The 24,151-nt window shown below is 45.5% G+C and overlaps 5 protein-coding genes and 1 long non-coding RNA gene across 9 annotated transcripts; 1 reads left to right on the top strand and 5 right to left on the bottom strand.

The window, feature by feature from the left end:
* Positions 1-3: 3 nt before the first annotated feature.
* On the bottom strand, positions 4-7,745 carry LOC119131221 (PH and SEC7 domain-containing protein 4). Of its 3 annotated transcripts, XM_037265462.1 has the most exons (18): positions 7,526-7,745; positions 6,661-6,816; positions 6,520-6,578; positions 4,544-4,948; positions 3,901-3,988; positions 3,562-3,787; positions 2,835-3,356; positions 2,671-2,751; positions 2,481-2,593; positions 2,356-2,414; positions 2,193-2,282; positions 2,072-2,115; positions 1,839-1,999; positions 1,699-1,769; positions 1,476-1,621; positions 1,260-1,404; positions 925-1,071; positions 4-844 (listed from the first exon to the last, which is right to left on the bottom strand). In XM_037265462.1, exons 4-18 carry the CDS (start codon positions 4,889-4,891, stop codon positions 557-559), a joined length of 2,529 nt encoding a protein of 842 aa, XP_037121357.1. In that variant the 5' UTR covers positions 4,892-4,948; positions 6,520-6,578; positions 6,661-6,816; positions 7,526-7,745; the 3' UTR covers positions 4-556. The 3 variants fall into 3 exon arrangements, with proteins under 3 accessions (XP_037121357.1, XP_037121358.1, XP_037121359.1); XM_037265463.1 differs by lacking the exons at positions 6,520-6,578; positions 6,661-6,816; positions 7,526-7,745 and adding an exon at positions 5,487-5,685; XM_037265464.1 differs by lacking the exons at positions 3,901-3,988; positions 6,520-6,578; positions 6,661-6,816; positions 7,526-7,745 and having other exon boundaries at positions 4,544-4,678.
* On the top strand, positions 7,268-9,323 carry LOC119131225. Its single transcript, XR_005099614.1, has 2 exons — positions 7,268-7,340; positions 8,223-9,323. It is a non-coding gene; the product is annotated as an uncharacterized LOC119131225 (long non-coding RNA).
* On the bottom strand, positions 7,879-10,847 carry LOC119131224 (proteinase-activated receptor 3). Its single transcript, XM_037265470.1, has 3 exons — positions 10,269-10,847; positions 8,672-9,219; positions 7,879-8,579 (listed from the first exon to the last, which is right to left on the bottom strand). Exons 2-3 carry the CDS (start codon positions 9,203-9,205, stop codon positions 8,226-8,228), a joined length of 888 nt encoding a protein of 295 aa, XP_037121365.1. The 5' UTR covers positions 9,206-9,219; positions 10,269-10,847; the 3' UTR covers positions 7,879-8,225.
* A 225-nt stretch (positions 10,848-11,072) lies between these two features.
* On the bottom strand, positions 11,073-16,270 carry sapcd2 (suppressor APC domain containing 2). Of its 2 annotated transcripts, none has more exons than XM_037265724.1 (6): positions 15,292-16,270; positions 13,996-14,133; positions 12,538-12,684; positions 12,347-12,448; positions 12,096-12,215; positions 11,073-12,014 (listed from the first exon to the last, which is right to left on the bottom strand). In XM_037265724.1, the coding sequence occupies exons 1-6, from the start codon at positions 16,021-16,023 to the stop codon at positions 11,886-11,888; spliced, it is 1,368 nt and encodes a 455-aa protein (XP_037121619.1). In that variant the 5' UTR covers positions 16,024-16,270; the 3' UTR covers positions 11,073-11,885. The 2 variants fall into 2 exon arrangements, with proteins under 2 accessions (XP_037121619.1, XP_037121620.1); XM_037265725.1 differs by having other exon boundaries at positions 13,996-14,129; positions 15,291-16,270.
* Positions 16,271-17,660: 1,390 nt separating this feature from the next.
* On the bottom strand, positions 17,661-19,065 carry tmem141 (transmembrane protein 141). Its single transcript, XM_037265726.1, has 5 exons — positions 18,900-19,065; positions 18,714-18,780; positions 18,233-18,316; positions 18,057-18,167; positions 17,661-17,992 (listed from the first exon to the last, which is right to left on the bottom strand). The coding sequence occupies exons 1-5, from the start codon at positions 18,951-18,953 to the stop codon at positions 17,931-17,933; spliced, it is 378 nt and encodes a 125-aa protein (XP_037121621.1). The 5' UTR covers positions 18,954-19,065; the 3' UTR covers positions 17,661-17,930.
* Positions 19,066-19,299: 234 nt separating this feature from the next.
* zmynd19 (zinc finger, MYND-type containing 19) lies at positions 19,300-23,511 on the bottom strand. The gene is made up of 6 exons (XM_037266315.1): positions 23,282-23,511; positions 22,373-22,432; positions 22,190-22,296; positions 21,917-22,057; positions 21,629-21,809; positions 19,300-21,514 (listed from the first exon to the last, which is right to left on the bottom strand). The coding sequence occupies exons 1-6, from the start codon at positions 23,330-23,332 to the stop codon at positions 21,371-21,373; spliced, it is 684 nt and encodes a 227-aa protein (XP_037122210.1). The 5' UTR covers positions 23,333-23,511; the 3' UTR covers positions 19,300-21,370.
* Positions 23,512-24,151: the final 640 nt, after the last annotated feature.

Raw genomic sequence — 24,151 nt, forward strand, 5'->3', positions numbered from 1 at the left:
ATGTTTTCAAGATATGACAAACAGTTTAATTCAGGTGAAAAATTATAGGCGGCGAAAAAAATTCAGTCTTCACTATATTTTATATTTAAATGTGAATATCAAGCAGATATTATGACATGAGATGACAAATATTATTTGTTTGGTACCAATTTAAAAAATAAAAAAAAAACATCTCCAGCATTGGAAAGATTGAACACATTTCAAAACGGACCCTTCATATGAACAAAACAATCATAAAAATGACATGATGACTTAACATAAACAGATTGAAAAAGTGCAATCGGAACATCCTCCAAAACGCTACTTGAACTAGAGCACCACCTAGCGGTCAAAAACCAGATAGGCCCATTGGAACGAGTGCGACACAGCATACGATAAGTCAATCAGGTCCACACATTTTTGGTCAATAAACAAATGAATCAGGTTCTTTGCCTTTAGGAATCCCTGAGGTAAATTTTGTCAAAGTGCACGAGGTGAAAAAACAAAAGGATACGAGTGGTCGGGTTTCAATTTGTACCAGGAATAAACAATTGTCACTGAACGTTCCATCTTGCTGTCATGCGTCCTTATTCAACCGAGGTGAGACTCTCCGGTAAGTCCATCGTTCGGAGACGTTGCGTTTGATTTTGACGCCGCTCTGTGACCCCATGTCCAGGTCGAGGGAGGGGCTGGAGTGGGACTTTGTCAGGTGGCCTTCATCTTCCTCTCCCTCCTCGGCCACCGGGGAAGCGCACATGGCTTTGTCGAACAAGCTGAGGGCGGGGGCGATCAGAGCGCCGTTTCCCGTCCTCTCCACGCCCTTCCAGGCCTCCAGCACTCGCGTGTAGCTCTCGTAGCGACATATCTGCGGGCGATGGACATTCGGAATGTCACCGATGGAACGTTATTGCGCGCTTTGCAGACGTGGCCGCCTGGTGTCGCTACCTCGTGCTGCAGGTACTCGGCCCTGGTGCGGTGCTCCTCCATCTCCTTGCCTCGGGCTTTTTTGCCCTCCGGGGGGTTCTGCTGGAGGTACGACAGGTCCGTCTTGAAGGACTCCAGCATTCCGGCGTGAGACTGCAGCTGGCGTTCCTGCGCGGGAAGTGAACAATTACATTTTTACTACTAGCTGCTGGAATCAATCTCCACTCTGTTTGCAGATATGTTGATTGTGAACTCTGGAAGTGCCTCAATGAATTAATCTAATTGAATGAATCCATGAAATCGATTAACCTGCCAGTCAGTGCATTAACACAGACTGAAAATAGTAACAAACATACGAGCGTGTGCGCGGACTGCGAGGCAGGCAGGATGGGTCGACAGAACCTCCGCTGGGAGCCGACGGCGGCGGGGAAGGGCGGAGCGGAGTGAAGCGCCGACACCAAGTTAATGCGGCTGATCCAAGAGGTCATCTCCATTTTGGATCTGCGACGGAGAGGCGACACTCGCTGAGTGGCGGTCACGCGACACGGACGATATATTCCTGCCAAACTTACGACGCTTGAAATAGAAAAACTCGCCAGTCGGCAGTCTGCAAACGGAAGACGTGCGGCTTCTTGGTGTAGTCGGCCGCCGGCTCGGCCAGCGAGTGATGGACGCTAACCACCTCCTCGTTGGTCTGCTGCTCCCCCCTGCTGTGGTCCTGACACACACAAATGTCAAAATTTAATTGGTGCTCTCATAAAAAAAATATATATGTATTTTGCAAAGGTTACCAACCTTCTGTAAGTAAAAGACCATTCCCTTCAGCACGCCATAAAAGGTTTTCCAGCGTCTCTTCCCCCAAGGAGCTGACGACACAATCGCAATGAGTCAGCACGGACCATGTTGGTGAGCGGGGCACTTTGTCGATCACTTACTGCGCTTGCCGTCAATATCGGCGTGGAGCTTCCTCTGGATGAAGCCCTGCTTGATAACGGGGGCCGCCTTGTCGTGAGGGACGTCCTGGAAGGGGTTGCTCTTGGAGCGCAGCGGCGCGTCCACCTCCTCTGTCAACGCCGAGGTCAGCTCCTCCTCGTCGCTGGAGAGCCACCGGTTAAAGATGTGACAAAGCGTTCGTTTCGCCGAAGAATCGTTTTCGCTAAGTACTCACATGGCCCATTGCAGCGGCTCGCTCTTGATGGAGTTGTAAAGACCCTGTAAGGTACATAGAAAAAAATAAAACATGAACAACTGCTTTCAGTTATAAAACCATTTTGAGAGCGAGTTCTTACTTTCAGCAGATCCTTGCTGAAGTTCTCTCCGTCATTCATGCCCTCCAGGTTGGACACAAACCGGGACGAGGACATGGCTTTGCCTACGTTCTGTGAAAACAACAGGACAGTTGATTGACAGCGCGCAACTCGGGGGACCGTTCGGCTCAAGCGTGCTGCCCACCTGTCCGTGCAGGTCCGTGTTGAGGAGCATCAGAGCGCAGGTGATGGCGAGCACAGCCCCTGAGGAAGGTGAAAAGTGCCACATTGGAGTGTGCCTTAAGGTAAGGGAATGAGATGGATGCCCACCTGGTGAGGAGAAGGAGTCCGGGTTGCATTGATGGTAGCGGCCGGCGAAGTGCTGGAGCACCCGCTCGCGCTCCTGCGTCTCTCCGAGCAGGATGACCACTTTAAGGAAAGACCTGAGTGATGCAAAAAGGGAAATGCAAACATCTTCACCGGGCCTTCGGGACACTTGGTTTGCCTTCCGACTGCTTACCTCAGAGCTTGAGCCAGAGTTTGCCCAGTGAAGTCAAAGAACCTGAGGTACTCTTCGCCAACTGCACGACTGAAGGAGTTGCTGGAGATACACAAGGAATGACTTCATTAATATCGTATTGAAAAAAAAAAAATGGACAGTGGTTTGAACTTGTGTGTTCTTACTCTTTGTCCAAGTGCTTGACCACATCTACACGCTGGATCCCATCCAGCTTGAAGAGCCGCTCTGCGAGCTGGAGCACCTTCTCCCGGTCCATATCGCCTCCGTTCATGCAAAGTGCCGCCGCCGACTCGGCCGTTCTCCTTGGCTCACCGTTCGCCACAAGTACCGGCCCGGATCCGTTTAGGGCGCTTGCCTGCGCCTCGTTTGACTTTGGGGCTTGATTGGTAAGAGTAAGTACCAAAGAGACCTCATGCTTGGTTTGGTGCGATGGCTTAGTCTCGACCTTCCTCTCTTTGCCAGCGGGATCCGCAAGCTGGTTTGAAGAGTGTGGTTCTTCTGAAAGTTGAGGCTGTTCCAACTGGACCGGGTCTTCACAGTGTTTTTGGGGCAGCCCGTTGTCATGGGATAACTTTTGCGGTTCTTTCCCTGCATCATGAGCTGCTGGGACCTTTTGACTTCCTGCAGCAAGAACCTTTAAGGTTGGTCCGGTATTGTCAGTTTGCTTTGGCTGCGCCGGTGCCTCCCTAAAAGTATAGATCACATCTGATCAGAATCATATGCAATGAATCCATTTTCTAGATTTTATTTTTTTTTTACTACCTCTGTGATATGCACTAAGAACATGGCTGCCAACGGAGAAGATAGAAGCACAGCTTTTTCACAAAAAGGCCTTAAAACAGTATCAATTATTTTTCTCACTCAGTCAGAAAAAGAAATACAAATACTCACACAGTGTTGGAGACGCATTCGTCATTGGTTCCATTCCCCGCTTGGCTCCCGTCCGCCATCTTGGAACCTCGAAATGAAGTTTGAGCTCCCGCTGAGTCGGCGCGCCCTGTCATCGCCACATTTGTCTCCTCCTCCCGTGGTTTGTCCGGCCGTAAATCCGCAGTGGTACTAACCGCATTGGCCGTGACGCCGTCTTCCTCCTCCTCCTCCGAGTCAGATTTCAATGCTGTGTCCAAAAAGCGATGCAAATCACTCTTTCATGTCCCGCCCAAAAGATAATAGCGGTTTATGATTCTTTTTGTTTTGCAAAGTAAATGAACCCTTTTGCATGATGCGTACCGTTATGACTGTCGTCTACGATCTGATGCGTTGAATGTTCCCTTTGTTGCGTTGTGGGCTCTTGAGCCGCTGCGGCATCATCACATGGCTAAAAATTGCAACACGGGTCATCGATCATGCACAACATGTGACTGCGGATGCAATACGAGACTCAAACGAGACTCTTTCCGCTACATTCGTCCCAGCCACAAAACTACCTCTGCATAATGAATGGCTAACAAGTGAGGCGGCGATGCAAATGAACTCGCTGCGCTTAATTTGCACTCATCCGCCCGCGTTTGTCGTTTGCACGGCATCGTACAAAAAAAAAACCTCGTCTTTATGTGTCCGTTACGATTTTAACTACATGTGCTGTCAAAGCAAGAACAAAAGAAGACTGTCTTCCCGGAAAGCTCGTCTGCAAGCAATGAGCCAAAGCAACCTGAGGAGCAACAAAAGAGTCTCTCTTATATGCTCTGTTGTAGTTTGACAAATTCGACGACATTGTATAATGTCCCAAATTCATATCTTTCATATTGTATTTTTTTGTAGTATATATATATATATATTTATTTTAATTAATTAATCGGTCCTCATAATTTCATCCAGCCAAATTTCGGACACTAAAGTATATCTCAAGCAAAAGAGAGTATTGAGAACCTACCTTGAAGTCATTTCCTGTCAGGTTCACTGATGAGTCAGCATCATTTTGTTCCTCTCTATGTTCCACTTCATCACCATGACAAGGTTCGTGCAGCGAAATATCGTGTCCAGAATCGCAGTCAGTTCTGAAAGATGTCCTCTCGGCGACGCCGTCAGGGATCTCCCATTGCGCTGTGGCGAAGGAAAGCGCGGCGGCGACAGCGCCGCAGCTCACATCCCGCATCAGCCATATCGTCGTCTCCTTTATTTCACCCTTGGCCTCCCCATTCAAGTGCTGAAGATCACGAGGCAGCCAGGGGTCCGAATCAGTCAGATCCAATTGCGGGGAGCCCAGATGCTCCTCCTCCATCGGAGTTTCCCCCGCCAAGGTCGCTTCTTCTCAGGCAGTGGAGTGCCGCTCGCAGATCTGCCATCAAGGAGAACATGTGACTCTGGCTGGATGTTGCACAAAAGCGAAAAATTCTGTTCATCATTGTGATAAAAATAGAATTCCCCAGAGGAAGGGCGTCTTTACGGGACGGACAAAAAAGTCTATTCACAATGTTGCTGATGAGGAAATAAACAGCGGGTTTGTATCGTTGCTATTCATGCGACTGGCGGAGGTGTTGCGCAACCGAGGGAAGCACGTGAAACAACATTGAAAGTCAAGCATTTACAGTCCACAAAGTATTTAGAATTTCATTTTGCAATTACACACCAATTCAAGATGTGATTGAATTAAACTCCATTTCCGAGGAGCTAAAAAGTGTTATCGATTTGACAGGCTGGGTGAAGATTCAAAGCAAAAGAGTCACTTTCAAGCTGCGGACAAAGCGAATACATGCTGGCGGTGGATAAAGGCGAAATTATAAAACATTTAACTCGACTATCCCGTGTCAAGTTTTGCCGCTTCTGTTTGAAATCTGTTTGTTTTAATCTGGCTGGATTTCAAGGCGCTATCTGACCTCAGAGCGAGCAGAGAAGGTAGTCAAAGCGGCGGCGCGTGTTGCGGATCAGCTGCGGAAGCGTCTGCGTCTTATCACCACGGCACGTGCTCGAACCGTCACTGCCACGCGTGTTGCCAACACAGAAGGAAGGGCATCTCTCGCCAAGGTCGACCGACCGACAGCCGTCGTTAGATTTGATTCTTCCTGCAACTTCCCCTTATTACGCCCTTCCGAGAGTCGCGCAACCGACATCCGGAAGAAACCTCGACCGCGTTTCCTGTGTGAGCTTACTTCTCACTTCCTGTCAGGGCGCGCAAAGTGCTTTTGTTACATCAAAATAATGGCTGAGTCGAAGAAAAGAAAAAAAAAAGAAGTGTTTGTACTTTAAATAAAGGGATAGTTCATGTTGGGCTTTCTTAACGTTGACTGGAGTGGAATAAAAACAATCGCAATACTGCAGGAGATCTTTTTTTAAGCCAATTTTGATATTTGGCAGAACAAAACTTCAATTACCAATTAATTGTCCAAATATTAAAGAAAATATATATTATGAATAAAATGACTATTTGTTTTACTCCTATTTTTGACAGGCAGAAAATACGACTATCTTTAGTATTTGTTTACAATAGAGAGAAAAAAATAAAATTAAAAAAATTGTTTGACTTTATGATTAAAACAAAGCCATGTAAAGTTACACAAGAATACCGCAATGTATCAAACTGAGAACTGTTACTAATGTTCTGCCACACCTTATATAGAAAACATTAGTAACGCCTTGAGTGCAAATAATAAGCACACTTCAAGTCTTGTATTGTGATATTGACCACAAAAACAGTTGAGAGCAAGTTTGGCTAGTTCCGGACACTTCGAGAGAGTTCTGTTGACATATATATTCTAGGGAAATTTTGAACAACATGTCGGAAAACAAAAGAGGAACAGCGGCTACAATGAAAGTGGTGTGTAGCGTATTATTTCTATCATAGTATTTATTATTACTCATGTAATAATATCCATGAAACATTTTTTTTAGAGGAGATAAAGTGTGACTTACCACCCTGAGGGTTAGTAAAAGCAGCATCATATGATCCCCCGGTTTGTGAGCTTTTTCATCTAGTGGGAGGAGGGAAGATAAACAGACATGGCTTCTGACACGCTTTCATAAAGCAAGAATGCATTTAATTTTTTTTATTACCTGCTGAGTGCCACAAACTAGCTGCACGGCTGCCCTCTTTGCGGTGAGCAGCATGTCAGCGGGCGCCGTCGCTCGCGCATGGGCCACGTTTGGAGTTTCCCTAGATAGGTGAGAGCGTTCGTTTCGAGACGTGAAGAGGACGAGGAAAGAGAAGAGCTAGGAGGAGGGGGAAAGTTGCACCCACACACAATTTAAAAAAAAAAAAAAAAGACAGGTCAGGTGAAGGAAGTGGTTCAGCTTCATTCCTTCAAACAACACTCTTAGTAATCGTGGTGTGGCAGAATTAGAAAAGTGACAATGGAAGTAGCCTTACCAGACCATCGGTGGTTCTCAGAATGGAATCTGTGGAACCAATGTGTTTAGGTCTCCAGCTATAAAATATTTCTAAAATATTCTACCGATTATCTTATAAACAAATTGTAAAAATTATTAAATACAATGCCTTGTGTGTGAGGTGCAGGTTTTCTCTTCGTCCACTAATTTTATATTAATAATTTGTTATCATGACAACTATTTTTCTAAAAAATAGGCAGAATACTAGACACCGAGACTTATCAGGTATTTCATAATCAGCATGCACAAATATTGTGCCGTTAGTAATACGTACATTTGTTTTTGTTGCCACGTCCATAATTCGTATCACAACATCTTCGATTTCCGTCTGCGATGAGCAACTTAAGGTATTCTACTTCATTTTTTTTACGTTATTCACATCACATTAGAGACATTATGCAATTAATACAACTTCTTTACCAGAAACGATGCAGGTGACAACATAGGCACATTCCAAAAGTGACTTAACTTTATCACTTAGCATCAGCATCATTAGCACGATTAGCATTGCGATTAAAAATATTAGCATTACCTAGCATTTATGTAAGCATTCTTGCGGTTGGTCCGAGTTTAGCTTCCGTGGCTGCGTTGCAATGTCGAGAACGGCGACGTCCAAGAAGGATATTGTGGAGCTAAATGTGCTATTTGAACTACATTCTTAGTGTGCATTAATAATGGTGTAGCACCATAAAAATGTTAGCATTAACGACGTGGCTCCGGTCGGGTGGGTCGTTCGCCGTTAGACCCTGCAGGGGGCGCGCTGGAGCTGAAAACATAACAGCGCCGGTTTTATGACGTCACTTTGACGCGTCTGCGACGTACGTTATTTCTCCAATGGTTTTAAAGCTTTATAGGCCTAATTATGATATTGATTAAAGCCGAAAATATTGTGAATTGTGATTTATTTATTTTTTACACAAGAATAAGAACTCATTGCTTACGTTTATTGTACAGCACAATGTGAGATTTTTGACAGTGTCTTCTCAAAAAAGAAATCCCGTTTTATTGTAATTATTGCACATGGTATGTTTTGATAAACAAGATTTTATACTATGCAGGAAATCCACAAAACCATACTGCACTGTTTTCGTTTCCATACATGGTTTAAAATACATCCAATTATGCACAATCAAAATGAACACAACATTAAGTGCATCCATCTAATTAATCTACGATAACATCAGCACTTTACTCATAATTCTAATCTCTCAACTACATTCATAACACAGAAGCTACTGAAGGTGCGTGATGTTGCCCTCGCAGCAACCAGGACATGCCACCTTCTCCTTAGACAGGTAGAGCATGGGCTGGATGCTACTGCTGAAGTCCATCAGACCAAAGGCAACGTAATGGATGTAACAGCGGAAGACATCGGGCGAGAAGTAGTCCTGGAAGGGGAACAGCGCCACCGGTGGGAAGTAGTTGAAGACGATGATGGCAAGGATGATGAGCACCATCTTGAAGGCTCGCTTCTTCACCGGGTGCATCTCGTCTCGGCCGGGCCCGGATTGGCGCAGCACCCATAGGATGGCGATGTTGCAGAACACCATGAAGGCAAAGGCGGTCAGGATCATGGCGGTGAAAACCTTACCAAATAAATTTAGAAGACATTCATTCAGCAAATGTATCCCCTAGGGATTAATAATGGATCTCATATTTGATATATACTACGTAAGACCTTCTCAAAGTTGACGATGTTGCCCACACACTTGGCGGCGGCGTAGGCCAGCGTGATGAGCCACACCAGCATGGCCAGGCCGGCCCGGTGTTGACGGTCTTTGAGTTCAGTGAAGGTGATGGGGTGCACCACCGCCACGTAGCGGTCCAGGCAGATGCAGGAGAGGAAGAGCGGCGACGAGTCCTTCATGCCGTAGAAGAAGCGCAACACGTACCAGGTGCTGCTGGTGGTGAGAAACACAATATTGGCCAGCTCCAGCGGTGGGATGAGACAGAAGAGCACATCCAGAATGGCCAAGTGAAGGATGAAGATGTCCGACGTGGACGAATCGCCCTTGTTCTTGTGGATGAGCCACAGGACCATGATGTTGGCCGGGATGCCCAGGAACATATTGACAAACTGCAGGCCAAGATACCAGATGAGCACGGCCGGCATGTCGCGGCAGCCCTCGTACACCGTCTGCTCCCGCGGCGTGGCGTTGACGGGCCGCTGGGAGATGAACAGCGCCGACGAGTTGAGGAAGAGAAAATTCATGGCGGGGAGTAGGACTGAGTGATTATGGGGAAAAAATAATAATCACAATTATTTTGATTGATATTGAAATCACCATTCCTAAACAGGACTATTCATTAATTTCAAGACTTAGCATTCATTCAACAAAAAAAAACCTCCACTTTAAATACCAGCCAGAAGATACGGCTCGTCATTAATTTGATTTATTATTGTTTTATTTCATCAAAATCTTACTCTGGATATTAACTGAATTGTTAATAGTAATTGTAGCAGTAATGCTAATGATAGTACTAAAAGTAGTGGTATGGCAGCTAGGTATTTTTCCTATTTGATGACCTGATTACTTGTTATGGCTTTATTATGGTGACCTACTAATCTAGCTCTTATCAGCATTGCAGTTTTTTTTTAAATCCTACTTCCTCCTCTAATGTCAACAAAACCATTAACCTGGAATATCACCCACAACAAAGATATATACATACACACATTAATGTTAACGATAAACCTTTAGTATTTCAATAAGTGCCTAGGAAGTGGACAGTATTTGTGACAGCATACTCTTATTAGTCAGTTTCAATGCATTAATATTTTCAAAGAACCTGTAAATAAAGAAGAGAATAATTCTTTTGATGTTCCTCATACCTTAAATTGAATGTTGCAATGCCGTGGTCCCCTCAGCCCTTTACTCCTGCATGGACTGACCCCTCAGCTTCCTCATTGTAGTTATAATGTAACGCACTCAAGTGTGTGCACATGTAAATGTGTGTGTTTGCATATGTGTGTGTAGTAGCAGTTGTCGTAAGTGCAAGTACCCCGCGTCAACTACCGGTAAACCAGAGGCAATACATCATGGCGGACGCCCACTATAAAATATAAATCGACTCACTGTGTATTTTATGATGTCTATGTTTGCATGTGCAAAAAAATGAGATTTTCCTCAGAGAGGAGGAAGATACATTTGAAGAAATACTACAATATAGATTATGAAATCTACTTCAAAGTGTGTTCTAACCTTTGTCTGACATAAAAACTAGTCTTCTGTTACCTAAATGACTTCTTAAATATGCAAATGAATGCCACTTACCCAGTCAGTGAATTGATAAATCAATCTGAGGCTTCTGGATGCGGAGCTTGAGCATCAACAAATGATTGGAAAAGTCCTTCTCGGAAGACGCACCGACACTTGAGGGATCCTGTTCCCATCTTGTCGTCCAATCAGAGCGTCCGAAACCTGTCACCTCTTTGGGGCCCATAAGCACACACCCTTGGGGAGAAATAAAAAAAATGAAAAAACTGTTTAAAAGAATGACACTTGGTGTAAATATAAGTGTAAAAGTACATCCGGTAGAAATAATGAGTGATTAAAAAAATATAGATTCGAGCGGTGGAGGTTGGTGAGACACGGCGGGTAGGCAGACGTGTTGTGGCAAGTCGTCATCCATTCGACACCGATTGGCAATGATGCAACCAAGCAATGCGGGGCCTGACGGAAAATTGACGGCAGTAAACAAGTGATGCAATTGTGCACCATGAAATCGCCCATGATTCAATTCACCGTAACACTTTGGCCAGTGTTACGCCAGGCTGACATACAAATACGGTACGGTTAGATTGAATTCAATTTACCTTTGGCGGTTGTCTTCCGAAATTGTTCAAAGCCTCCCCTCCGGCTAGCTGTCCAGTTACAAAGGATAAAAAAATGATAGTTTTACTTTGAGCGGATTTGAACACAACACATGAAGCCAATATAAAACTCACCGTAAGATGTTGAAGACTAATATTAGTGCCGTACTGATGAGACGAGAGGTCTTGCCTTATACTGCACTTTTTTAACAATAAATTCAAGCAGCTTGTTCAAAAATAAAAAGAATGCTAGGACGCCTTGTTACCCTGTTTGCTCGTATTTATTATTTTACATTTCATTCGTAGTTGAAGTACTTGTGATAGAAAGCAGATGGGAGGGGGAAAACGTTTCACTCACATTATGTACTTTGAGCAGCAAAAAAAACAACAACTAAACATTCAGCGCTTCATAACTGTTATATGCTGACATCCCAGCAGTACCTTGCTTGTATACACTTACAGCTTAGTAATATTTTTTTTTACTGTCAGAAACAAACTAAATAGCTAAATCGTTTCTGATAAAAGTATTGGAGGGCTACACGATTAGCTACATTTCTCCAGAGGTTCAACATTGTGGGCCATGCAGTCACAAAGAGGACAAAAGAGGAGAAATTGGCATTATGAAAAGAGCCAAAAAGGTGTTTTGAAACATTTCCCAAACGAGTGGATTCCACTTTCCTCGGCGTGCAAACTTTCCAATCTCTCTTCTCGGCCTCTCCATCAACGTTAGCTTGGAGGTTGAACTTCCCCCACCACCGTCATCATCTCACACAAAAACATCGAACATGCTACTTGAATATAAAAACCTTGCTGTTTAACGAAAAAGAAACTCCAACCAGAGTCTAAGTAGAATTTGTATGATAGGTGGAAGAGTAAACTTTGTTTTAGATGAAAAGCCCAAACTTTAAAAAAAGAGTATAGAATCTTTGGAGAGCTCGGAGTGTTTCTCCCTCTTGTAGTGCACAATTAGCTTGTGGAGTGGAGGCGTTACGAATTGCAGTCAAGGGGTGTAGAAAAAAGGTGCATGGCTGCCACAGAGGGTCAGTCGGGTAAACAACGACGTCGAGTCTCACAGAGGTCAGATGAAGGTGGAGTCCATGGTGCTGGTGTCCTGGACGCTGCGCGAACGCGCCTCAAATAGCTGCTTGATCAGCGACGACTTCTCCTGCTCCAGCTGGGCGATGCGCTTGCTCTTCTCTGTCACCTCCTTCGTGAAGGAGAAGGAAAGGATATAAAACTCAAGTGGCCCAAAAAAAAACCACCAATGTAGAATTGGACTTTGGGGAACCTGTGTGAGGAGTCTGTTCTGGTCCTTCAGTCTCAGGATGGCTTGTGGTGGAGCAGGAACCGGAGGCTGCGGGGTGGTAGAGTGCCCTGCCGTCTGACCGCCACTGGAAGGGAAGGACGACTGCGAAAAGGAAAACGCAATTATTAAAAAAAAAAATGTGGTGGACTGGAACGGATGAATTGCATTTCAATTCATTTCAATGGAGAAAGCTGATTTGGGATAAAAGTCCTGGTCTCAGAATTGATTCTCACCATTCCAGTGCAGCAAATGAGGTCATTGAGGCACCGGTTGACTTCCTGTAGTTTGGGAATAAGGATGTTGATGCGACTCTGGTTGGCTTCAGTGAAAAAGTCCTAATAAAAAAAAAGATTTGGAAAAAGACGTTGATATTCCCTGTTAGATGTGCAATGGAGGGTTTGAATTATTCTGGCTCTTGACTCACCGTGCTTTGGGAATTCTGCCCCACCTGCCGCTGTCTCTCAGTGACATTATGGATCTGGCCCTGGTACCAGTCCCTGGCACGCTCCACCACCTCCAGGCCCGCCAGCAAGGAGTCCTTCTCCTGCTCCAGCTCCTTCATCTGCTTCAGCTGGAAAACACAAATGAGCTCTTTGAAAAGATGCAAACTCCACGTCGTCGCCTCCTTTGTGAAGACGGCGCGGACAAAGACGCCGAGTCCGACTGAATCCCCAACAATGTCGAGAGGAGCCATCGGTCCGGCGTCATGGCAACCGCGCGGCAACCTAAGAATGGAGTAAATAGCCAGCGCCTCAATTCTGGCTTGCCCTCAGTGTCTATGAGAGTTGTGCTGACCTGGCTGTCGACGCTGCACAGTCCCTGGCTGGCCTCAACGCTGGCATTCGGCCACCCCCGAACACCCCCCCCCCCCCGCCCCCCCTCCAACCCATGTTTAAACAAATACATCAAAGTGGGTTGGACTCATCTTGGCCTGTGTCTAAATATGGCAGACGAGTGTGTTGATGGTGCGATCAGGGAGCTCGTGTCAATGAACGTGTATCAAACAGAGAGTGGCGGCGGGTTGAAAATAGTCTGTGTGCCCCAGTTGGCACATAAATACACCCCCCCCCCCGACACACAGACACACACTGACAGCACAACAGTTGCACAGTCTGCTTGACACAAAAGATGAAAAAGCAACGATACAACAGCGGATCAAAAGCGATCCCAGAATATTTAAACTTGCTTCTACAAAGCCCAAAAAAATCCTTACTTTAAACAGAACCAAGAAGTTGCCCCTCAACTCTCCCACCTGCGCCTACTCACCCACAGAAAAAAGTGCAGGGCCTTGCTGCTGTACAGGCTGCTGCTGAGCGGGATGAAGACGGTGGTGTACGCGGCCCACACCGCCGTCCAGGCCGGGCCGGTGTCCTCCACCGGGCCCCTGAGCCTGACCCGGCTCGCTACCATCGGGGCAGCAAAGTCGGCCTCGGTGGGAGGGACGCGGGGAAGGGAGGGAGGAGGAGGGGGGGCAGGGAGGGGAGGAAGAGAAGGGGGGAGAAGGGGAGGAGGGGAGTCGGTTGGCCTCCTCGGACGCAGAGGCGAAGGAGATGCCGGCGGGGAGAAAGAAGATCAGGCATGCGAAGGAAGGTGGGAAAATGGTGGAAGGCGAGGGGGGAGAGCGACGGACGGAGAGGAGGCAGGCATGCGCCGCTGAGGGGAGGGTGAAAGTTGCATTGGGGGGAGGAGACGAGGGTGGGAGTTGAACGGGGTAGCCAATAGGGACTTTTCTCTTGTTCTATTCACTTGTTTCTTTGTGACTCAACAACATGAAGTGGACAAAAAGCAGCTACTTTTGACAGATTAGCATCACGGGTGAGATGGAGCCGCTCTGAGAAGGAGGTGCACGAAAAATAACACACATTGCGAGTCACACACTGACCATTTCGTAGTCCACTCCATTGGTGATTGTGTGGCGCCTCTGCTCCTCCCGTCCGCGATTGGCTCGCCTGGAGACTCCGCTGAAGCCCGTCATGGACTCGCTTTGGGATCTGGGTAAATTAGTTTTGGCAACACCTGGACACATGTGGAAAGGATGAGTTGGTTACTTGTAGCCAAAAACCAGGAAGGAGGAAAACGTTACCATTTGTCACCACACGAGGGCGCCATTCTAAATAGAGGGCCACAGTCGAATGTTATTTTCATCCATCCATCTTGAAAATACACATCTTTATAACTTTTATTATTTTACAATATCATGAAGAGTTTACTGTTGAAAATATCTGACTTTATTCTCTGATTAAAGAAACTTTCAGGAGGACATATTTTGTCAATTTTCCACATCATTTGATATTGCTACAAATTATTAATTGTTGGTAAATACACTGAAGTCAACCTCCAGGAGAAAGTGAAATTCTGGCAAGACTTTTTGGTGGGAGATTTGATAGCTGTCATGCTTTTGGCAAGGCCTGACCCCGGGCCCTGTAATCTGGAATAATCCTAGTAGGTTTGGCTGTATGTAAGAGATTACGGCACGGACAAGTGCTGCTCTGTCCGAAACGACAGAAAGTATGAGGAGGCCCAAAACATGAAAATATATCTAGAATATTTTGATATGAAACCTCCGCAGCTCATGCCGCTTTGTTTAAATCAAATACACCTAAAAAGTCTGACCCAACGCACACTGCCGGGTGGAAAAATCTTTTGAAACTTTTCAAGTTTGCAGGGAATGAGAGAGTGTCACCCTCGAGGCAGACTAGCTGTGTGTGCGGCGATCAAATTTAACCCAGAGAGACTCATCGGGGGGTTGAACGTGTGTGACAGGCAGCCAGCGTGGTCGTGAGAGCGACCCGAGGAGACGCACAAGGGAGATAATGAGCAAGCGGGACTCCGAAAGCTTGACTTCCCTCACACCGGGGGAGAATTGACCATTGGTAGTCACGCAGCGCGAGGGCGAAGAAGGATGGGACATGTTTGACTGACCTTTGACCTGACCTGGCTTTAATGACAGCAATAACTTGATTTACAACAAGCTGAAAATGAGACATTTTAAAAGCATGCAGCATACGTGAGAAGTGTGTTGTCAAAACAATAAATAAATAAGAATAATCTTTTTTTTTTTTTTTAAATTCACAATGCATTAATTGCATTAACTGCATTATAATATTCATGATGGATGCTTCCCTCCACCTAGATTTTCATTCATAACAGGTAGAGATGGCTTCGGGTTGGACATACTTGGCCCTTGTAGCTGTGGTGACTCCAGGGCCAGCGACTCGATGGACCTCACCCGGCTCTGCTGCTGCTGGGGTGCCTTCGAGACCTGACCCGGCTCCACCCGGTAAGACCCACCGGCCTCCTGAGGGGCCGGGATCCGTTCCAGACTCCGACCAGGTCTTTCATACCCTGCACCGTATCTTGCCGGACCGCACGCGGGATGGCCCGCTCCCTCCTCCGGTCTGGTCCGGCTCAACAGGGAAGATGCACGGTGCGGCTGGATGTTGGTCACGTTGCTCGGCCCCAGCGGGCGTACCTTATTCTCCACCCGGCTGCATGCAGACCTCGGGGCGGGCTGTGGAGGGACGGCCGCTTGCACCTTCAGATGACATCGGTTCTCCGGATTAAGCATGGAGTAGCGCAGCCCCGCCACGAAGCGCTCGAACGTGAGGCAGCCATGCGGAGGGGTGACCCGGCGGAGGCAGCTCAACACCCCGCCGGGTAACTCCCGAGTGTCAGCGCCTTGCCAGCGGCTCTCGATCTCAGATATGTGGACGTAACCCCGACCCGCGTCGTCCAGGATGTCAAACAGGGTCCGCAGGCTGTGAAGAAACGCTTTGGGCAGTCCGTCCGTGGAATAATCTCCCTCTTTCGGTTGCGTTTTTGCAGGAAATGTGTCTTTCCTGGGTCCAACTGGTCCATAAATTGCCGAACCGCTCATTTTGCTGCCTTGCTCCGTGGCTATCAAAGCCATGACTGAAGTCCGAGTCGAGTCCTTCCAGTTAGCATGAAACACCACGAGCCTTTCAGAGCAAAAAAAGTCTCAATAATTAAACGAAACACAAACCTGGACTAAATTTAAACTATCGCGTGTATTTTCTGAGGTAGTTGCAAGTCTTCAATGTCATGTTTGATTCCGCGATGACTAGCGAAAGTTCACTTTTTAATCGTCCCGTGTGTGAATCCACTCCCGTGGAGTCCAGCACCGCCCTTCAAACCTATGTGCGCGAGCGCTCCAGCCCGCTGATTGGTCGAGGCGTGCCACAACCGAGCGCTGATTGGCGGAGAGCAGACGTAAATTCCAGTTTGAGTTGCTTTGTGTTCATATATTCATACTGGGACGTTATTCATATCGGGTCTTTTTTTTCTTTCGATATTTGAAAAACGTTGCCAGTACTCAAGACAAAGAATAACCCAACCCGAATGAATCCTTTCACTTTTATTTGAATCTGTGAAAAATATTATTTTATGACACTATTATTATTATTACAGCATAATATTATTTTATAAGACTATTTTTATTAGTGTTATTTTGCACATTTTCCCCCAAAACTGCAATCCTACCTACTGAGGCATCGTGTAACTAACACTAGCAAAAATGTTTTTTGCTTTTCCTCTGAATATATTTCTTGTCAGTCTTCATGAGTCACTTATGCTACATCATCCCAACTTGTTGGGGCTTGAACACTCGCTCTGCTTCCATGTATTTTGTAAACGGCCCAGAGTGACTCATGTTGGAACAACAGTGAATTCTCTATCAGGCAAACCCTGCCCATTTTCCTGTCTTATCAAAAAATATTGGAAATGTCCGACTGTGATGCCCCAAGGATGTCAATCAACAGTCACCTTCACCTAATCAATCATGCGCTGGTTATTCTGGTCAAAAAATAAAATGGGTGAGCATCGATCATGGCTGTGGGCTGCGCAAATGACCAAGCAGCCTCAATGTGTGTTTTGCTGGTTTGCATTGGGCTGTCTGAGCGAATGAGCCGCTGTTATATAACCCAAGAAATAAAAAAAAGTGAAGAACAGAAAGAGACGAGAGGTCAGAGCGAGATAGCTCAACTCCGTCCCGTCTCTCCTCTTCTGCTGTCATGCACACACACTCGCGATCTAATTGGGTGCAAGGACTGTACGCATTTGAGCTTTTTTCTAGACAGTGTCAAAGGAATAACAGTGGGATGTGCTCTCCAGTCACATTTCCACTCTTTAGTTCCCTTGTTACTTCTCCTCTTTCTCCCAACAGGCTTTGATCAGATTTGAGTCACTGCGATGGGAGGATGAGAGCAATGACATTGACATTCCCTTTTTCCAATTTGTATTCGGTTAGTCCTGTCACTGCTGGCAGCTCAGGGAGTTGTCGATTTGGCATGTTCTCGGGGTATTAAAGCATGAACTTTGGTCACTGCCTTCACATCTCTTGAAAAACAGAGAACATGTGGACGTTTTGTTTTATCGGACTGCTAATCCCAGTGGAGTCTCATTGTTGATCATTCACCGAGCGATGCTGCAGAATAAAATGTCGTACGGAGCCAAGAAATACATTCCAAAAAATGTAATACCAGATCATAAGCTTAACATCTGACAAAAAAAGAGCCACACTAAATCCTAACCTTCAGTGTATCAGTTTATCCTCACATTAATGATGCTATGAAGTCTGAAAGCACAGTTTGTTACTCTTTATACACTTGCATGATGGTTAATAATGTTCAAATGTGATTTAAAACATTGCAAGTACACATCATGAAGGTTGTTAGAGTGTTTACGGTTTGACCATTTGTTATATATTATATTTCCTATGTGAAAAATCGTACTTGGAGGTAGACAAGCATTCCGGAAGAGATAAGCTCGACTTTGCAACATTGTTCTTTTTAAAAGATTTCAATCCATGACATCACCGTATTTGGTCTTCTCAGTTCCTGGTGGTTCTTCTGTTTTAGGCACTAAAAAAACAGAAGTGAAAGTTAAATGGCATCTCAAGGCATACTGTATAGCACAGGGACGTACTTTGTGGCGGGAATCTATCCGGGACTCTGCCAGTTTCGAGTAGCAACCAAAGGTCGGAGCATTTTTGGGTTTCCCACCGTGTCACCGCATAGCTGCCCACAGATGATGCCACTGGACGAGACAAAACAATGAAGGATTCTTAAAAAGAAGTGAAAGATTACATATTAATTCCTCACCGATAGAAACAAGCAGGTTCCACTGCAGAGGATATGAAAGTCTCTTCGGCAGACCCTTCTGGAGAGCAAAAAGCCCCACAGCACCTGTAAGAGTAGGTCAAAATAATACAATATCCAATAGCTATGACAACACGGCACAGGCTTTCACTGTTTACTGATACAAATGTTCTTTTAGCAATATAGTGATAAATCACTATTAAATTACGTGTTTAGCTCTCATAAAACGTCACTGGGTGTTTTGCTACTCAAGAGAGACCAAGTTTCACCATCTTGTCCACCTATGCAACACACGCCTGAGGGTTGTACTGCCCTCGTGTGGTAGATATAAGGTATAGCTTGGAAATTATTTCGCTCCGATTTTGTAGAGGTTGTCAGATTGTTCAGTCTTTCGGGGACAATGTAAAAATGCAATTAAAGAAAAACAATTACAAGTTAGTAAAACCAGCTTTTAAAATACAATAAAAATAAATACACTACGTACCGAGAACAAAACTTCCAGTGCCCTTCATGAAGGCGTGAGACTGACAGGCAGCATAACGTTCCAAACCCTGAAAGATACATTTGAAAACAAATAATGAAGGGCGAGATGACATATTTTCATTTATGTCGTAAATGGGAACAAAATGAGCGAAAGGCGAACACGACACGTTAAACTGTAAACGCTCACCGGGTGTTTTGCTACCAGCTCATCGTCCACTCGAGTGAGACCAAGATTGACCATTTTGTGTTAAAATATGAAGTTTAAAGTTATTTCTTGGATAATAACATTGGATTTTGTTAACATTACGTCCCACCCAAAACCCGGAAGTCATCAGAGCCTTGCAAAACAGTAAAAGGGTCCGGAAAAACTAGGGCGACGCTTACAGACCGGCGGTGGTACTGCACCTTTTCGCACATCAAATTCGTTTTTGAAAATGAGCTATACTATACTATGGAAAAGTGACTTTTGATTTGGATTTTTTTTTCTTTTTTAAGTTAACTTAGTTTTAAGTAAGTGTTGATCAAATCCAGTCAAAACTTGTTTTGGACGCTGACAGGCCAGCCTTCCTTCTGAACAGACAATTGAATGAGGTTCAATTTTTTATTTGACCATCAGTTTACATAGGAAAAGCAACTGTGTTATCGCCCAACTCTAGTCACATATTGTAGCTCTTATTTTCTAAGTGATTCATTTTCATAGTCTTACAAAACAAAAAACTGTGCGGGGGGCATAGCCGAAATCACACCCCGTCTAGGACAAACGCGCTAACATGGGAGCAGAGTTTTAGTGCAGTGGTGAAAACCTGTTCACGCACACATACAAAATACACAATCAATGAGTCGCATGTCAACGTGGGACAAATGCTCCAAGTGTCTGGACTCCTCAGCGAGGACACACTAAGCAGGTGCATTGTGGAGGAAGGCAAAAAAGTTGACACACAACAAACAAGGAGGTGGTTCACTTTGTAAAAAGTCTCCAAAATCAAACAGAAGGGGCGGGAGATTCAAGTTTTTAGACGCTGTAGAAGATTTCAATTAACAGTGTTGAGAAAACCTGGAAGGGCTGCGGAAAAACAATCAAGTAGTACGCCGCTCAAAACCATTCCAAAGCTGAAAAAGATCTCATATTGTCCGTCCACTTCAGTTTGCCTTCAAATATCACCACCGCTAAATAGGTTTTCACAAATATTTTAAATAAATAGAGCTCCATTGATAGAACGTCTCGCCCAAAATATCCCCCAGACACACATACACACATAAGAATAATGATGGAAGGACTTAAATCATAAGAGACAGCATCCGTCCATTGTCATTTAAACCAAGCATTATTTCTTGCAGTTAATTAGCGACGCCAAACAAAAGCATCAATCTCCAAAAAGCTTGTTACAGAGAAAAAAAAAAGAGGGTGTTCCAAAAAAGTCTGACTTCATTTTGTGGACTACAAGCCAATTGTCACCTAAATCTCAAATTTCATCGAAATGTGTAAAAAAATACTTGAATCACATTCACAAGTATCGAAAAGGCATTTGTGAGTCAGAATACGCTCAAACCCAGTCAATCAAACAAGAGTGGAAATACAAATTGACCAACTGGAAAGCAGATTGACTCCCAAAAAATTGACAAGAAAAAAAGCAGAAGGCAAAATGGAAGACGCGTCATGTCACAGGCATATTGAATATCTGTTCCAAAGTTGATAGTTTGAATATATTGTTAGAATTCTGATATATATTTACTGATAAGATTCATCTCATTAGGCTAATGGTATAATTGCTCAAGTCAATTCTAATGTTACAGTATGACTAAAAAGTGTGCTCACTAAAAATGTTGCCTTGCCTTAAATCAAAGGAACTGGACTCTTCTTGTTGAATATATTTTTGCCTTACAATCTGAAAACGTTGAAAAAAAAGACTCAGGCAATTATACCCTTTACACTAACGCTATGTGCAAAGATGTCAAATTTTTCAGAACACCCTTCTTTACCATTTATTCTTAAAAAATATTCACCAGAGCCGTTCATAAATAGTGGAGGGATACACAAAGGTGAATTAAATAATGTAAATTTCATGTACCGTTGTCTGCAAGAAAAAAAAAAAAATCAGGAGATTTAAAAAAAAAAACAAAAAAAAAAAAAAACAATTCGGCAGCTACTTTCTTACAAAATAGTGAAAATGTCTAATTGGATTCCGTATAAAATTAAATTGGAATATGGCCCCTTTTGGAAGATGCGCAAACACACACACAGCCATAGAGTCCTTGGCAGAACATACAACGCACGCCGCACAAAATACTGTTAGTAGTGTGATCCAATCCGAACAGAAGATGGCATCCGTATCCGAGCGCGGTCCAGTTGGTCGGCAAGACGAGTCGTTACCTCTCGCGTGCGAAACGATTAGCAGCAGCAGGTCGAGCTCGGAGGGCATCACCAACCCCCGAAAGAGGAAGAAAAAACAAAAAAAAAACTTTCCCTGTCGTCCATGTGAGAAGCAAGGGGAATTAAATGGCCGTGGAAGTGTACGCCGATGTCCGTTAATCACCAACTTCCAATCCACCAAGTGAGGCGAGCGCAATTGTCTCTGTGGTTTTAGTCTCTCGCCGTCCCCGTGCCCTCAACCCGCATATCAAAAGGCTTTTTGCCGCTCCCTCTTCCCCCTTTTGCAATCATCGCTCCGGTTCCGACTCGAGCGCCAGGGCCCGCTTGCGCTCCCGACACTGCTTCTTGTGGGCGGGCCAGTCCCGCTGCTGGCACTGCGAGCCGCAGTAGCGCGCCACCTGACAGCGGCCGCAGATGTTGAACTCCCGAAGCTGGGGAAGACAGGCAAAGGTTACTTAAGTTTTAGAGGACAAAACATAAAAATCAGTAAAATAACAAAAACAGACTCGTAATTAGTAACACTGCATATTTTCGTCGAGACTCACCCGCCTCTCGATGAGCGAACAAGGCGGGTAGTGGCACTCGTAGTACGTGCACGAGCACTCCTCTTCCTCCACCAGCTCGCCGTTAGCATTGTAGTAGCGCGTGCGGCTCAGCTCCAGGTATTGCTCCTCCACCGGGTCGGCCGGAACCTGCTGGATGGCCAGCCAGTAGAGTGACTGCTCCCTGGAGAGGGTTGAGGAAGAACAAAATGTGTGAGAAAAACATTTTGCAAAAATGAAACATGACATACTGTAACACTTTTGTGTTACTTTGTAACTTCCCAGACTTGCCTTTGTTTGCTGGAAATCTCTTCCGGTTTGGGACTCCAGCCGACGGGGACCAGCCGCAGGTTGTCGAGCCTGTTGTCAACAGTCACAGAGTTGATGTGGATGACCTGGAAACTTGGGGCGATGCCTCCTCGGTGCTTCTCCCTTGTGAAACCAGACAAGGAGTGACGCGGATCAAGACAAGTTGGACAAGCGGGTGTGTCATCCAAAACGTGGTTGATCACTTAATTATGGAGGCTATGGCGGTATTTGTTCCCAGCAGAATAAAAGACTCACCAGAGAAGCTCATGTAACGGCCTTCCCGCCCAACGACCTTTGCCAATATCAAAAGCGTAGGCAAAGATCTTTGCGCCGTTACCGTCGGCATCGACTTCCATGCGTGCCTGGGGGGGGACATAATACACTTTAACACGGGTGTGTGTGTGGGGGGGGCAATTGGGGGGCATTGTCAGTCTTTACCTCAAAGGCGTAGTTTTCCACAAGAGGGATGTCCTGCTCATCAATCAATGTATATTTCGTCTGAGAAAGCAATAAAATACAAGTGAGATTGCAATTCGGATGGTCAAAAATAGACATTCACGTTCCATCTTTTCACCGGGGTCCCTTAGGTGGGTAGGGGAGACTCCATGTGATAAGTACCCAAGAGATCCCCGCCCTCCCCGGGCATGCCGAGTGTCGGAAGCACGGCGTCATCCGCATGACACACGGGTGGAAACACGCGACCTAACAGCCCAAGAGTACACTATGATGCCCGCAAGCCGGCTTTCGTTCTACCCCTAACTTGACTCATCTATCGAATAGATTTTTATTTATAATTTGGGGATGATTAATGGCCAAGGGGACAATTTGATTATTATCCGGCTTGATGTCGAGTGGAAGCCAAGATTTGAGACGGCGTCTGGGCAATGGCTTCCTCGTCTAGTAATCCAAATGTCGGTGCTCGCGTGGCCATGCTCGTTCAAATGCTTGCCGTCGTGTCAGTATTAGGACTCGCGGCGGCGAAAGAAAAACATTTGGGTCGACAACTGCGACGTGGTTGAGTCGCAACGAGCAAAATAAGCCATTTTGGCGAAAAATAATTAAACAATAGCTAAAATGCCGACAACCCTTGCTAGTGCTAGTTAGCGTTAGCATTAGCATCTTACAGCGAGACTGCGTGGTAGCGGCGGCGGCAAGAGCAAAGACAACCCACCGCCGCGTTCACTACATGCGTTTATACGAGAAAAAAGTTGACAACATTAGAATATAATTAATCGGGGAATCATTGCAAACATCGATTAGAACCACCAAGCGGGACATTTTTACTTCTTTTGAGGTCCCGTGGGCCCTCCCCCGACCGCACATGGCAACCCCAGGATGGCTGCTCACCTTCCCGGCCACACGGCCGAGCCGTACGATGCCCAGCTTGAAGTCCGACATCAGGAGAGTGCGATGCGCTGGATCCAAACCGGTGTTAAACGTCGTTGGCGGGGGGAGGCAGCCCCCTAAAGCCCCGTTGCGTTGCCGTTTGGGTTAAGTGGCTCAACGTCAGGCGGGACTCCGGCTTTCTCCGGCGGCAGCCCGGCCTCGGTGACACCACTGTTGGCGCAGGGGAGGAGGGCGAGCTCCGAAGGGGGCGGGACGACAGCAGACTCGTTCTACTGGCCAATCAAAACGACCATTATGTTTTCTCAAAACATTAACTTCCGTATTTATATCCAATGGGCATCGTGTACGGCCTAGCACCGCCTATATATTGCATTGCGTCATCACTCTCGTGACCGATCCCATCCATTTTCGCGGGGAAAGGGCGATAAATTGGGTGGGATTTGTCAAACACTTCACGTCTTTTATATTTTTTTGTGCACGTCAACGCTACAAATCAGCAATAGACGTCACGATGCATGACGTGTTGGTTTTGAAGCACTACTGACGCAGGTTTGAGGTGGTGCGCACACAGTCCAGCCTGTGCCTTCATGTCCACTCCAGAAGCTATAAGCAAGACCAAAATGCATCTCTTCTGTACAGCAGTGTTTTCAACCTCTGTTGAATCAAGGCACACATTTTGATGAAATCTCATGGAACACCATCAACAATACATAATAAGTATAAAGACTAGATACAATCAGTAGAACCCAAAATGGTTCTGTTTGGGACATGGGGTCTTGAAACTTTTGGGTTCGTCCTTTTATAATTATTGCCATGTCTACACAATTTTGTGTCGATTGATGAAAATGGTATTACTTATGAGGTATTTTC

This window comes from Syngnathus acus, chromosome 12 (assembly GCF_901709675.1).
Source record: "Syngnathus acus chromosome 12, fSynAcu1.2, whole genome shotgun sequence".
Classification (NCBI taxonomy): Eukaryota; Metazoa; Chordata; class Actinopteri; order Syngnathiformes; family Syngnathidae; genus Syngnathus; species Syngnathus acus.